Raw genomic sequence first — 14,478 nt, forward strand, 5'->3', positions numbered from 1 at the left:
ATGACGCTCTGTCATCAGGTGAGCCCCCCCCCCCCCCCCGCCCCCATCAGCTGTAGCCCAGGTTCTCCATCTCGTTGCGGTACCTGAGCTCCGACACCTTGGCCTTGTGCTGCTTGCTCTCCAGGTGCAGCCGGAACTCGTTCTCCTGCTCCGCGCCGCTGTTGCACATGGAGCAGTAGAACTGCCCGCTGGGCGTCACGCACATAGCCAGGTCCCGGGGGATACGCTGCCGGGGCCGCGGGTTGTAGTACGGCCCTGGGGCGAGAGGGAGAGGGGGGAGGGATGGGGGAGAGGGAGCAGGGGGGAGGGATGGACTCATTTCTCAATATCATTGTTGATAATTACGTTCCAAAAGTGCTAACAGAGGGAAGTAGTGATTTTGCAATGCGCTACTCTTCGGTGGTGAATTGCACGTTTAGTAAGGAGTAGTACAAGAAGTAGAAGTGGTGAACATTTGCAGAAAGGGAATTAGCCTTCACGCAATAAAAAGCCTGTAGGTGTTAGACAACATAAGCATTAGATGAAATCCAACTCCAGTCCAAAAGAACACTCTGTAACTAGTTATAATGAAACGTACAAACGCACGGCAAAAGACACTAAACAGATTTGCATTATGCTAACTGAACCTCACTTATTTGTGCAACCCATTTCTCTTTTGTAAGCACATTTATGTGTGTGTGTTGAGTGTGTGTTGGGATTACAGTACAAGTGTCAAGCACTTTTCCAAATTGTTCAAGTGACGTACAACTACAGTATGTGAGTGTGGATATAAATAAATGTGCCCAAGATCATATTATCGGTATGTGGTTGAGATGTCACATTAGTTACTGTATCAATTTTCCACTGTCAATCACACAGACAGACAGACAGACAGACAGACACGGAAAGACACACAGACAGACAGACAGACAGACAGACAGACAGACAGACAGACAGACAGACAGACAGACAGACAGACAGACAGCAAGTCAATTCCTTGAGTTACCCACAAATAATCAGCAGCTGACTCTTTCTCAGTATCAGTGTCGTGGCTGCCAGTATGTCTGTCAGTATGCCTGTCAGTTTGTCTATCAGTATGTCTGTCTGTATGTCTGTCATGCGGCCTATGATGAGTCCACTCCCCTGACATAATAACCAAGGATGAAACAGCAGAACCAGCAGCAGCCAGCCTGCTCGACTGGTTCTTCTGCTCGCAGACGGATCAATTTAGAGCTCTAACTCTACCAACGCAATCGACTGAGTGACCCTCGCTGTGCAAAGGTTTTGTAAAATATGCTAAACTGTACGTTAAAGATGGACTGACAGTATGGAGAGATGAAATCATGGACACATGACAACATATATATTATATTGAGACTTTGAAATATGTATATGCTATCTAATGACGTAAGACAACTCCATTCTAATCAATTGATTTATGTATTTGAACTATTATCAATTTATTACATATTTTACTAATTGATTCTTCATTTTATATGAGCTGTTTATGACATTCCGTAACACACGCCCATATAGCACACCTAGTATTACAGCATCTGTTTTCTAGAGCTGTTTACACACAGGCTGGAGCCAGATAAAGAGTGGGCTCTTCCTGTCCGTGGTTGCCCTGTGATTGGACGGTGTGATGTCTACCTGGCACTAACGGCAGCACCTGCGCCAGGCGCCGGGTCTTCATCAGTCGGTACTCGCTGCTGTCCTTCCTGTGTCTCCTGGGAGGCACCTCGCTCCCGTCCCTGCGACAGACGATCACATCGTCAAACATATCGAGTAAAACCAAAGACTGTATGAGGAGAAAAACAACGTGTGACATCACAGACGTTACGTCAGTGACGTCACACGTCGGTGTACACAAGGCCGTCTGGGGGCGACGATGTGCCCGCCCTACGTGTTCTACTGGGGGCCAAAGCTAGTGTTTGAGACTCCTGCCACTAGCAGTGACGATTGATCTGTTGAGGGCGGGACTTGAATGGCCGACTCGCGCTAGCCTACGGCCAAACAACTGTGTGATAAAATAAAAATGTCAAACAGGAACCTGCAGAATATATAATATGGAGATGAAATATCCACAGAGATTCTGATGATTGATTGACTTTTTAATCTGAGAATTAAATAACATTTCTTCCCGTTGGCAAATAATGTGGCTTGCGACCAACGCGGAGCCCGTAGAGGCCGATATAGGAACTACGGTCGCTTCCAGCTGGGCTTGGCTGAGCTATGCGGTCTGATGCCCGTTTGGCAAAAGAACAGAGAACCGGCGGTCACAGCTGCCACCTGAGTACTACATGTTTCATATAGAGTGAGAGTACAAAACTCAGCGGCAATCACATTTCCAGAGAGTCACAGTTTTCTAGCCTTGTTTTTGACAAACAGTTTTAATATTGCATTCTGTTCTATTGGATTCTGTTCTTGCAGTTTATACCTCAGCCATGGCTTCGCCAAGCCAGCCATAAACTCAGGAGCTCAACTCTGCATCTGCCTCCAGATAAAAGTCTGGAACCAGAACAACATTCAGTCGGCCAATCGGCAAACCGCAGCGAGTAACATAGCAATCACCGGGGAGACGCTGTTTCAGGAATTAGTTAAATGTGAACGTTATTGGCGTGCCGAAGCCTCAGCTGCAAAGTCAAATTGACTGCCGACGCCTTTCCACGAACATAGCTGACCTTGCAGGGGCTCCAGACCCAACGAGGTGAGCCGATACGGTCTGGCTCTGTGGGGCTACCTCAGTCAACAAGACCAAACGGGTCTTATGTCTAAAGCCACTGCTACAGCAGCAGCAGTAGTCTGAGCTCCCTTTAGTCGATTGTAGGGCTGCACGATTAATCCAATACAAACCGAAATCGCGATGTAATGGAACACAATATGCCAATCGCGAAGGCTGCGTAGAAAAAAATGTGATTAATACAGAACATAAGGGAATAAAAAAGAAAAAAAAAACGCATACTAAATCACAATAGCAAAATATTGGTCGAAACAATCCCAATTTGACTATTTCCCCAAATCGTTGAGCCCTAGTGGAATCCCGTCTGAACCGTGTCCCTGGATAACACCCACGTGTTGCTGGAGTTCTGCTGGGCCTCGGCGAGCCGCAGCTTCTTGGCGTGGTTCTTGCCGTGGTAGTGGGCCTGAGCGACGGCCAGCGAGCTGAACGAGGCGTCACACAGCTTACAGTAGTCGTTCTCTGTGGCCAGGATGACCCGCGTGGCCCCCTTGTACAGCGGCTGCAGGCGCAGACACACACAGAAACACATCGCTGGGTTAGGAGGCTAGGAGGAGGAGATGGAGATGGGGGCTGATATGTTCGTATGAAATCAGAGGACGTTTTTTGCCGTATGTCTGAATAATATTTGACATGTGTGTCGACTTTTCTGGTCGCTCTTAAGAGCAGAATTTAAGAAAGGTGAACTCATTTTCTGAACTTGATCAAATGTTGTTCCATTAATAAATAGTATACATGTCATACTGCTGCTAAGAACAATAAACGCAAGGATAAAATATCTACATTACTCCAGAACCAAAATGTTAGTACATCGAGGTATTGGATGACACATGTTATCTGACGAGGACCCGTCTTGTTCATGTGATCCTGACAGGGGACGCCAAATCACACCCTCATCAGTCCCGGTCATGGTGGGTGCGTCACCGCCCAGAACACACGGCTCTGGCGTGCTCCGTGTGAGGGGTGACCTCACCTGTCGGCCCGTGTCTCCTTCACCGGGCCCCAAGCCGAGGGGGGCAGGGCCCCCCGACTCCAGCACCTCGAGGACCCGGGCCCCGGGCGGCTGCTGGCTGCCTGCGTAGAAGTTACGCAACTTCTTGCTGTGATTCTTTCCCTAAACGTGAGTAGACATTTGTGAGAGGAGGTTTAGGGTTAGGGTTAGTAACTAGGGTTAGTGACCCACTTACTGACTAGGGTTAGTAAGAGTAACCACTGTGTTGTTCTTGTAAATTAATATATATTGTATTTGAATACAATATTTATACGCATCATAAATAAACATTTATCATCATTTCATGAAAACAAAAAATACCAATTTAGCAAATCCAGAACCTAACTTTTCCAACATGGTAATGTCTGCCAGTTTGAAACCATAACTTAATTTAAAGAGCACATATTATGCTTTTTCGACTTTTATGACCTATAAACGTTGTTATAATGATTTATAATCATGTTTAACCGTACTAAAGGGTCAAATAATGACGTATATGCATTTTAGACGTATTCCCTGCTGACCGTCTGGGGGGGCTGTGCAGAACGCTAAACACTAGGGACGCCCGTCGTCATTCACTCGTTCAAATTTCCGGGATTTATCTACGTAGAACAATCCGGATCTTCCATGTATGGTAATGCTGCAACATGCTCTTCCGGACGGTAACCAATCACAACGAAGTGGGGTTGGCAGAAGGGGGGCGAGGGGGCGGAGAAGGACGAAGCCGAGTGTCGACAGAGAATGCTGAAAGCGCCCAGATGAGAGGAAGAGTTTCCCGAAAATCTAACATCGTATTTGGTGCTGTGAATCGTGTCAGGTTGCTCTATAGGGCCTAAAAAAAAGAAAAGTTTGGTTCCTGTTGGTTGTCAGTTGAGGTCATGGGTAGGTAGGGAATTTATTTATTTTTTTCCACCAGCAGCGAATGATAGGTAGGTTGTTTTAATTTAAAAAGAGAGAATGCGCTCATCCTTGTACAGAATGAAGAGGTGCCGTACAAAAACGTAATTTATAGTTTGCATCCAAACTTTTTCTTTTTTTTCTTCCATGATCATAAAATAATTTGGGTCCCACATAAATTGACAGGGTCAGTCCGAAACTGGAACCAAACACATTTTAATTTTTTAGGCCTAGGAGTCATTAATAAGAAACGAAGACCATAAAAGCGGCAGTACACTAGGAGCTCTTTAACCGACCTGGTAGTGGGCGTGGGCCTGCTGGGCCGAGTTGAGCGTCACGTTGCACAGCTTACAGTACAGCGGTTTGCACAGTTCCTCCAGGCCGCCGTCGGGGTCGTCCACGCCCAGCGGGGAGCCCTCCTCCTGGAGGTACTCGCCGGCGGGGGCCGCGTGCCCCGGCAGGGGCCCCGGGGGGGGGGGGCGCCCGGGGAGGGGGCAGGGGACCAGCGCCGGGAGGGGGGGCAGGCAGGGCGGCGGTCCGTGGAGCCGGGGGGGCGGCTGGGAGGGGGGCGGGGCCGGGGGCGGGGGGGAGGACATGGGGCCCGGGGGAAGCGTGAACCGCGCGCCCCTGGGGGCCCCTAGAGGCGGGGGCCCGAGTGCGTGCGCGGGACTCCCTGGGGGGGGGCCCATGGTCTGCGAGAGGTCGAGCGGTGGAGTCCTCAGCACGTGCATGTGGTCCATGGGGGGGTGCACCAGGGCGTGGGCCATCGGCGGGAGCCCCATGGGGGGGGGGCCCATGTTGTGCACCTGGGCGATGAGCGGGGGCCTCAGAGTGTGCACCGAGGCCATCGGCGGGGGGCCCAGCGCCTGACCGCTCATCAGCGTCGGGGGTCCCAGGGCCGGAGCGGGGATCATGGGGGGGGGGCCGAGGGGTTGGGCGGGGGCCATGGGCGGGGGCCCCAGCTGGTGCAGGGCCTCCATGTGGTGGAAGGGCTGCTGGGGGGCGCTGAAGAGAGCGAGGGGGGGCTTCATGACGCTCTCTGGGCCTGCTGGGACTCAGGGCAGAGAGGGCACGCTGCTCAGTGGAAGCTCAGCCGTCTTTGTATCGCGATCCCAAAGAGACTCAGGCCCAATCCCATTTCTACCCCTCACCCCTTACCCTTACCCCTCCCCCTTGTTTTGAAGGGGTAAGGGGTAGAAATGGGATTGGGCCTTCAACTTTACTTAAAGGAAAAAATCCGTTGTAAACTGGATTTTGGATTTTTTTGGTATGATAACGTTTTGGAGCAAAAAAAACGCATATAGACGCATTCTTCAGTTGGCTGTTTTGAGCCGATTCTATCAAAACGCTATAAACTTGGAACGATAGGGGCATGTGTTATGGTAAAAACGAAATCGCTCTTAACGAGGCGTTGATAACTTTGTAAGTGTACAGATTGTTTATTAAAAAGGACATTTTATACACACAATACCATCAGTAGATCACCCTTCATAGATTGCGTGTTGCTAACGGATGGCACAATCTTTGTGTTCGTCAATCTACCTATCGAGTCTTAAAAACAAGATGGCGTCGACGGGTGATCTACTGATGGTATTGTGTGTATAAAATGTCCTTTTTAATAAACAATCTGTACACTTACAAAGTTATCAATGCCTCGTTTTATATGTTAAGACCCCTATTATACTTCCAAAGAAGTGTCTGGCTACTTCTAGCCTTTTAAGTGGTTTAAAATAGCGATTTAGTTTTTACCATAACAAATGCCCCCATCGTTCCAAGTTTATAGCGTTTTGGTAGAATCGGCTAAGAACAGCCAACTTAAGAATGCGTCTATGCACGCTTTTTTGTTTCCAAACGAACATTCCAACTCGTTATCATGCTAAACATATCCCAGATCCATTTTACACCGGATTTGTCCTTTAAACTATAGCTGCATTATTATTGTAGACTTCCCAATCCATCATTACCATAATTATGCATACATTATTATTTCTCCGAAATTATAGATGGATGGATGGATGGATGGATGGATGGATGGATGGATGGATGGATAGATGGATAGATGGATAGATGGATAGATGGATAGATAGTAGGGATGGGCACGAGTAGTCAATTCCAAACTCGAGTGATCGAAGGAATTCCTCGAGGATCAATCGAGTAGGCCTACTCGTTAAATCGAATCTATTTTTAGAATGCAACGCATCTGCCGCAGGAATAGGCCTGATGATGAACGGCAATATTACCAACCAAACATGTAATGCTTATTCTCCATCAAAACAGTCAGAGTTATCAGAGTATTCATTATTTATTTTTGCAAACGTTCAAAACACATTTTCCTTACAAAAATAAATATGCGTCTCACAATTTAAATCACGTCGAACCAAGGCCTGTAACAGTTTAAAAAAAACAAAAACGAAACAAGTAGCCTAACCATTGCAAATAATTTAAAGCTGCAAATAAAACGGCAGCAAATGGACTATGGAAATACTCAGCGTTGTGATCTTCTCTACCCGCCCGGGATTACAGCTGCGTCTTGCAGCGGTGAAAATAGCCGACACACTTTCACTTTCACCGTTGCTGCGGGTCTGCTTTCCCGAACTCACCGTTGTGTTTCAGGAGCATATGTTGCCGCATAGTACTTTCTGGTAGCTCGATTTCGCTTGGCATATTTTACATTTCAACTTATGATCTCCTATTTCTTTAAAGTATTTCAATTCTTCGCTGCGGTTTGCTTTAACCGCCATCTCTTAACTTATTGAATTCTGGCGTGCCTGCACACGGCACGAAACGCGCCATGGAAATGGATGCATTTAATTTACTTTGTGCCCAAGTCATGCGTTAGTGGCGCCAACAGAAAATTGATACATTTGCTACATTTGCAGAAAACGTTGTTTGTGTGTATATGCAAACTCGAGTTTGCCTGTCCACCAACCGAGTTCATTTGTAACGAGTAGTACTCGAGTAATCGATTCCTCACGCCCATCCCTAATAGATAGATAGATAGATAGATAGATAGATAGATAGATAGATAGATAGATCTTTATTAATCTCCCGGAGAGGAGATTCCTTTGTCACAGGCCGGCAGCAATGGAAGACACAGGATAAAATACAATACAATGAAAATACAAAGCCGTGCTAAAAATAGATAAAAGTAAGGACAGCTAAAGTAAGGACTAACACAACAAACTGTATAAATTAAGAAGGGACCCAGTGCCAGTGCTTCACCGTATATTAAAGTGTGTGAATGCAATGTAAAAAACAAAGCGAAGATAATGGGTAAACATGAGGGATACGGAATGAATCATAGATAATGACATTAATGCGAGGATCCACAGAAATGGACGCACAGAACAGAGCGAACAGTGCGTGATGAGATCAGCGAGTGGGGCAGGCCGTGGCTCAGAGCCCGGGGCCGGAGGGATGCACAACAGAGAGGGCGAGGGCAAGAGCCATCCCGAGGAACACAAGAGCTTCTCCCTCCAACGGGCATCACAGGCATCAGGAGAGGCTTCTGCTGCAGCCATGCATACGGAGGACTACACTCACAGACACACGCATCGCACAAACACTCACAACCACTCTGATGTCTCTACACACACACACACACACACACACACACACCGTTGACTGTGAGGATAAGAGTTGTGTCTATTCATCATCTATTTATGTGTCTATTCATGTACGATCAGAGCCTGAAGTCGAATGGCTTGGCTGGGCAGATTGCACATTAAAAGTGTTGTTGTCGTATGTTTGTTTGCGTCCATTTGTGTGCACGTGTGTTTGTGTGTGTGTGTGTGTGTGCGTTGGTGCTTTTATGTGTGTGTACAGTGTATGTATGAAACAGCAAATATGGATTATTAGGGACATTTTGAAAATGTATGGTATGTTTGTGTGTGTCTGAGTGTGTGGAACCACATTTATTCCGCGAACATCATTAGCTTTGCGCTACGCCAGCAGCTGTGTCAAAGCTCACTGTGCTGGAAGCTTCTATCAGGCGCTTTATTGGACACCCGACAGCGATGATTCATGAACCCGAAATAACATCCCTTAATGTTTGTTTTTCCGACTGCTAAGCTTGCGATCTGTCCATCCGTCTCTATACAGAGCCTCTCTATCTGTCTGTCTGTCTGTCTCCACGTGTCATGCCTTGTGTGGCCCTCAGCCACACAGTCTGTCCGATTGTCTGTCCCCTAACCTCATGACCTCAGGAGAAAGGCATGCTGGACGGAAGACTGTGAGGCCAGCCAGCAGGTGACTGCTAGCTTTAGGAGTGGACCAGTATAGCTCTGATGGTACACCCTAGCTACTTGATATAGTACTTTAGTACTATATCAAGTACTATAGCACTATTTAGTGCTCCGTGTACTTTCTATTCCCTGGGATTCAAGGTCTCAAAAGGTATGCATGATATTTGAATTGAAATGAAAGTTAAAAATAGACCCTTCGCCCACTCCGTCATGTCTAGTGTGTGGTGCCAAATACCGTGCACGTGCCTACGTAAAACGACCCTACTCAGGGTTATGGCATGTCTTCAACATCTCACCATTAGCACCAAACAGAAGCTGATTGATGGGCGGCTGACACAGCGGGAAGAAATAGACGCAACACAAAAGTTAAACCGCTCGGCCCCAGACTGAGATTCAGGGTATTACTCATCGGGGAAATTGTTTCTGTTCTAAAATGAGTTCTGTTCAAGATAATGGAAAATAGAACACGATACCGCTGAAACAATGACATGAAAACGATGTTACCATATCCACTGGAAAGGGGGTACAGACTAAGCCTTAGAGTGCTTAGACTAAGCCTCAAGTTGCTGAGCCTGTTCTCTTAATATGGCCTACGGTCACACCCTAATGTCTGCAGTTAACCTGTACTGTAGTCCCATGCTTATGAATGACTTCTATCTAGAAAACCCCACTGTTCGCTACTGGCTCTAGGTGACTAGAATTGAGTGAATTCTTAATAACCACTTTAATACGGTCTGGCCTCTGGGGGCGCTCCAATATTCTGGGAGCAATTTCTCAGGAGCATCGAGAGAGCGATCAAAACACAACTGATGCAATTTACCGAAAAACACAAACAAAACCCAAAGCTCTCTTCAGTGAGGAAGGCTCTCTCGGTGGACCCCGGGGCCTCGAACACGATGGACGCTAAGTGCCAATTATGTGAGCTACTTCATGTGCAAGGCTGTTCCGTCCAGCAGCTAATCCCAGGCTGGGCTTTTCCCCCCGGGGGAGTGTGAGGGGCCGAGAATCTCTGTCCCGTACGGCAGCGAGCCGCCCCCGAACGCAGGGGGCGAGTCAGTCTGGAACCACACAGAAGAGCGAATGTTCTGGAGGGATCTATACCTGGTGTCTATGTGACTGTATCTATCTATACCTGCTGTCTATGTGACTGTATCTATCTATACCTGGTGTCTATGTGACTGTATCTATCTATACCTGTTGTCTATGTGACTGTATCTATCTCTACCTGGTTTCTCTGTGACTGTATCTCTACCTGGTGTCTATGAGACTGCATCTATCTCTACCTGGTGTCTATGTGACTGTATCTATCTATACCTGGTGTCTATGTGACTGTATCTATCTATACCTGGTGTCTATGTGACTGTATCTATCTATACCTGGTGTCTATGTGACTGTATCTATCTATGCCTGGTGTCTATGTGACTGTATCTATCTCTACCTGGTGTCTATGTGACTGTATCTATCTCTACCTGGTGTCTATGTGACTGTATCTCTACCTGGTGTCTATGAGACTGCATCTATCTCTACCTGGTGTCTATGTGACTGTATCTATCTATACCTGGTGTCTCTGTGACTGTATCTATCTATACCTGCTGTCTATGTGACTGTATCTATCTATACCTTGTGTCTATGTGACTGTATCTATCTATACCTGGTCTCTATGTGACTGTATCTATCTCTACCTGGTGTCTATGTGACTATCTATCTATACCTGGTGTCTCTGTGACTGTATCCATCTATACCTGGTGTCTATGTGACTGTATCTATCTATACCTGGTGTCTATGTGACTGTATCTATCTATACCTGGTGTCTATGTGACTGTATCTATCTCTACCTGGTGTCTATGTGACTGTATCTATCTATACCTGGTGTCTCTGTGACTGTATCTATCTATACCTGGTGTCTATATCTATCTATACCTGCTGTCTATGTGACTGTATCTATCTCTACCTGGTGTCTATGTGACTGTATCTATCTCTACCTAGTGTCTATGTGACTGTATCTATCTCTACCTGGTGTCTATGTGACTGTATCTATCTATACCTGGTGTCTATGTGACTGTATCTATCTCTACCTGCTGTCTATGTGACTGTATCTATCTATACCTGGTGTCTATGTGACTGTATCTATCTCTACCTGCTGTCTATGTGACTGTATCTATCTATACCTGGTGTCTATGTGACTGTATCTATCTATACCTGGTGTCTCTGTGACTGTATCTATCTATACCTGCTGTCTCTGTGACTGTATCTCTACCTGGTGTCTATGTGACTGTATCCATCTATACCTGGTGTCTCTGTGACTGTATCTATCTATACCTGGTGTCTATGTGACTGTATCTATCTATACCTGGTGTCTATGTGACTGTATCTATCTATACCTGGTGTCTATGTGACTGTATCTATCTATACCTGGTGTCTATGTGACTGTATCTATCTCTACCTGGTGTCTATGTGACTGTATCTATCTATACCTGGTGTCTATGTGACTGTATCTATCTATACCTGGTGTCTATGTGACTGTATCTATCTATACCTGGTGTCTATGTGACTGTATCTATCTATACCTGGTGTCTATGTGACTGTATCTATCTATACCTGGTGTCTATGTGACTATCTCTACCTGGTGTCTATGTGACTGTATCTATCTATACCTGGTGTCTATGTGACTGTATCTATCTATACCTGGTGTCTATGTGACTGTATCTATCTCTACCTGGTGTCTCTGTGACTGTATCTATCTATACCTGGTGTCTATGTGACTGTATCTATCTATACCTGGTGTCTCTGTGACTGTATCTATCTATACCTGGTGTCTATGTGACTGTATCTATCTATACCTGGTGTCTATGTGACTGTATCTATCTATACCTGGTGTCTCTGTGACTGTATCTATCTATACCTTGTGCCTCTGTGACTGTATCTATCTATACCTGCTGTCTATGTGACTGTATCTATCTATACCTGGTGTCTATGTGACTGTATCTATCTATACCTGGTGTCTATGTGACTGTATCTCTACCTGGTGTCTCTGTGACTGTATCTATCTATACCTGCTGTCTATGTGACTGTATCTATCTATACCTGGTGTCTATGTGACTGTATCTATCTATACCAGGTGTATACCTGTGTGGAGAAACGTGTTAGACACTCACTGCTGCATCAGCAACCAACGCTCGTCCCAACAGTCTGTCATTAGTCCTATTACCTTGTGTGCGTGTGCGTGTGTGTGTGTATGTGTATGTGTATGTGTATGTGTATGTGTATGTGTGCGTGTATGTGTGCGTGGAGGATGGGGGTAAATAGGGGGTGGGGGGGTGGGCAAGTGTTTTCTTTTTTTTCTGCAACAGAAAACACTAATGAGCCACTAATGTATGCAACCTTATTATAGGACACTGTGATGTAACATAATTTATATCATATGTAATAACTCACTATAATAACCCTTCACCAACAATTATCCTCATTCGATATTACATCAACAAAGCAATGCACGCACGCACACGCAAACACTATCCCTTGCCTTCCACATGTATACAGCATGAACAACTAAAGAAGGACGGCAAATGCCAGAAATACACGTGTGTTGTGTGTTTCTCTATATACTCGTGACAATTCTCCCCTTTAAACTACCAATTCATAAAATCCTGTCGCTTTTGTTTATGTTTAATCTTTTTTCTATTTTTAGTGCCCACCATCACCACTGCCGTTGGTCCAACGCATTGAGACACAAAGCTTCCATCCTGGAGTCGGTCATCTGTCTGCTCTATAGAGACTCCCGTTATAAATAGGCCAAGTGTTCACTTTCTTCACCGTTTCTCGAGTTGTGCGGGGCCACATCAATTATGAAGTGATGTGAAGCCTTACATGAATCCCGTACCGATTCCATCTGCACCACTGGGCGCCGGGAGAATATATGTACGTTAGACGGCCTGGGTAGTGGGTACATCGTTTCTGAACATCATACTTTTGCCCCGCATATGTGCGGGGAAACCTGAAATGGGTGTAAGTATTGGATCTTGCTGGCTCTGAGAAAGTTTCATACTCTTGAGCTAAATAATATTGTGGTCCATGAATACATTGCTTATGCCCTTAAAATATGCTGACTATATTTGCCTGAAAACAAATTGAAAGACCAAGTTCTTTGACTGTTAGTCTACTGAAATATCATTAGTCGTCATTTATCCTGCAAACAACAGTGGCATTTAAATTTACATTTAGGGCATTAAGCAGACGCTTTAGCAAAAGCTTCTAAAGCACATTTGTCAGTGGCCAGCGTGTAGCCATTGTTTGACAACATATAATTAACCATACTGAAATGTGTGCCACACGGGTCAAACTGTTATAATCTGTCAAATCCATATTTATATAATTTGTTGTGTTATCACGCTAAAAGCCGGAAAGCATGGCTCATGTTTGAGGCGTCATGAACACACACACCCACACAGTGTCACATCAGCATATGTCACCATCAGCTGCGAAGACAGACTGGAGGAAACGCAATAGTGCAAAGTTGACCAAATAGCATATAGACCAAGAAAGGACAGAGAAAAGCGCGTTTATCAGGATATGATTTTTTTTCTGAATTAGTATCTAAACTACCGATCAGTTCAAAATCCAGTCAAACCCTAAGCATCCCGGGGACTCCTGCGCCCATCTACAGACGATCTCTTCCGAGAAGATGCTGACAATTGTGCGACAAGATCTTGATTTATATCCCAGGAGGTGCCAGGAATAGACTTATGAGAGTGGCCAGGGGCTCATCCCCACAGCACACTAAGATGAGGACAAAAAATATAATGAAGCCGGTTTAAACAGTGCGTTTCTTCAGTGCGTTTCAGCGGATAGATTTTCATTCTGATGCCTTTTTTTACCCACATTAGCGAATATGATTGTTCAAAGACTGTGGCTAATTACAGGAAACAAAAGCCCTCCTTACCTGGGAAGCGAGCGAGGTAATGGCCCGTGTCAGTGAAGCTGAAATGTCTGCAGAATGGTGCACTTTGGTAGTAGGATGCCTCTCTGTTCTTCATGTGCAGCGCCATCATCCCCGTGCTCAACTTCTCGCCCAAACGGAGCGGCTGCAGCCAGCAGCAGCCAGCAGGTCCGAACCATCAGCATCCTACGGTGTCTGATCGCTCCGTATGAGAGGGGTGTTCTCAAGTGCAGAGAGGAAGAGTGATAACGTACAATAATGTCGATGTTTTCTCTCTTATGACTAGAACCCACGACGTTATATCGTTGGGGAATAAGGGCTTTACGAAACAGCTTTCGTTAAAATAATGGAGCACTGGTGGATAAATGGATGGATGTTTTTTTCAGGACTCCCTTATCTGGGTTGGTACAGTCCGCTTCCGACCGCACGGCTGCATTTGCATGGGTGGCAATTATGACACTTGTTCTTGACTGTTATACGTCAGGCTTAATGAGTTGAATAGTCCGCACATTTAGAAACATCACACATCTGGGGGGCGGAGTGCTTCGTACCAAGTAACTAAGTAATCGTGTGGCTCATAAAATACAATGCATTTAAACGAAGCTAACAACTTAACTTCTAAACATTGGAAATATAATCTAGTGTAGGGAGGAAGTCTTCCTTAAACTTCTTCCTTACTCATTATTAAATC

At 45.8% G+C, this 14,478-nt stretch overlaps 1 protein-coding gene across 1 annotated transcript; it reads right to left on the reverse strand.

The window, feature by feature from the left end:
• Positions 1–46: 46 nt before the first annotated feature.
• zmat3 (zinc finger, matrin-type 3) lies at positions 47–14,134 on the reverse strand. The gene is made up of 6 exons (XM_030371746.1): positions 13,791–14,134; positions 4,904–5,655; positions 3,693–3,833; positions 3,055–3,221; positions 1,633–1,733; positions 47–255 (listed from the first exon to the last, which is right to left on the reverse strand). The coding sequence occupies exons 1-6, from the start codon at positions 13,897–13,899 to the stop codon at positions 47–49; spliced, it is 1,479 nt and encodes a 492-aa protein (XP_030227606.1). The 5' UTR covers positions 13,900–14,134.
• Positions 14,135–14,478: the final 344 nt, after the last annotated feature.

Source organism: Gadus morhua, chromosome 12 (genome assembly GCF_902167405.1).
Source record: "Gadus morhua chromosome 12, gadMor3.0, whole genome shotgun sequence".
NCBI classification, from domain to species: Eukaryota; Metazoa; Chordata; class Actinopteri; order Gadiformes; family Gadidae; genus Gadus; species Gadus morhua.

What these genes read in the sequence shown, in the direction of transcription:
- zmat3 (XM_030371746.1), bottom strand. Translation starts at nt 13,899, where the DNA reads ATGATGGCGCTGCACATGAAGAACAGAGAGGCATCCTACTACCAAAGT. An exon ending in TTACCTCGCTCGCTTCCCAG is followed by an intron (nt 5,656 to 13,790) that starts GTAAGGAGGGCT and finishes CCTGAGTCCCAG; the next exon opens with CAGGCCCAGAGAGCGTCATG. An exon ending in AAGGAGACACGGGCCGACAG is followed by an intron (nt 3,222 to 3,692) that starts GTGAGGTCACCC and finishes CTGCGCCTGCAG; the next exon opens with CCGCTGTACAAGGGGGCCAC.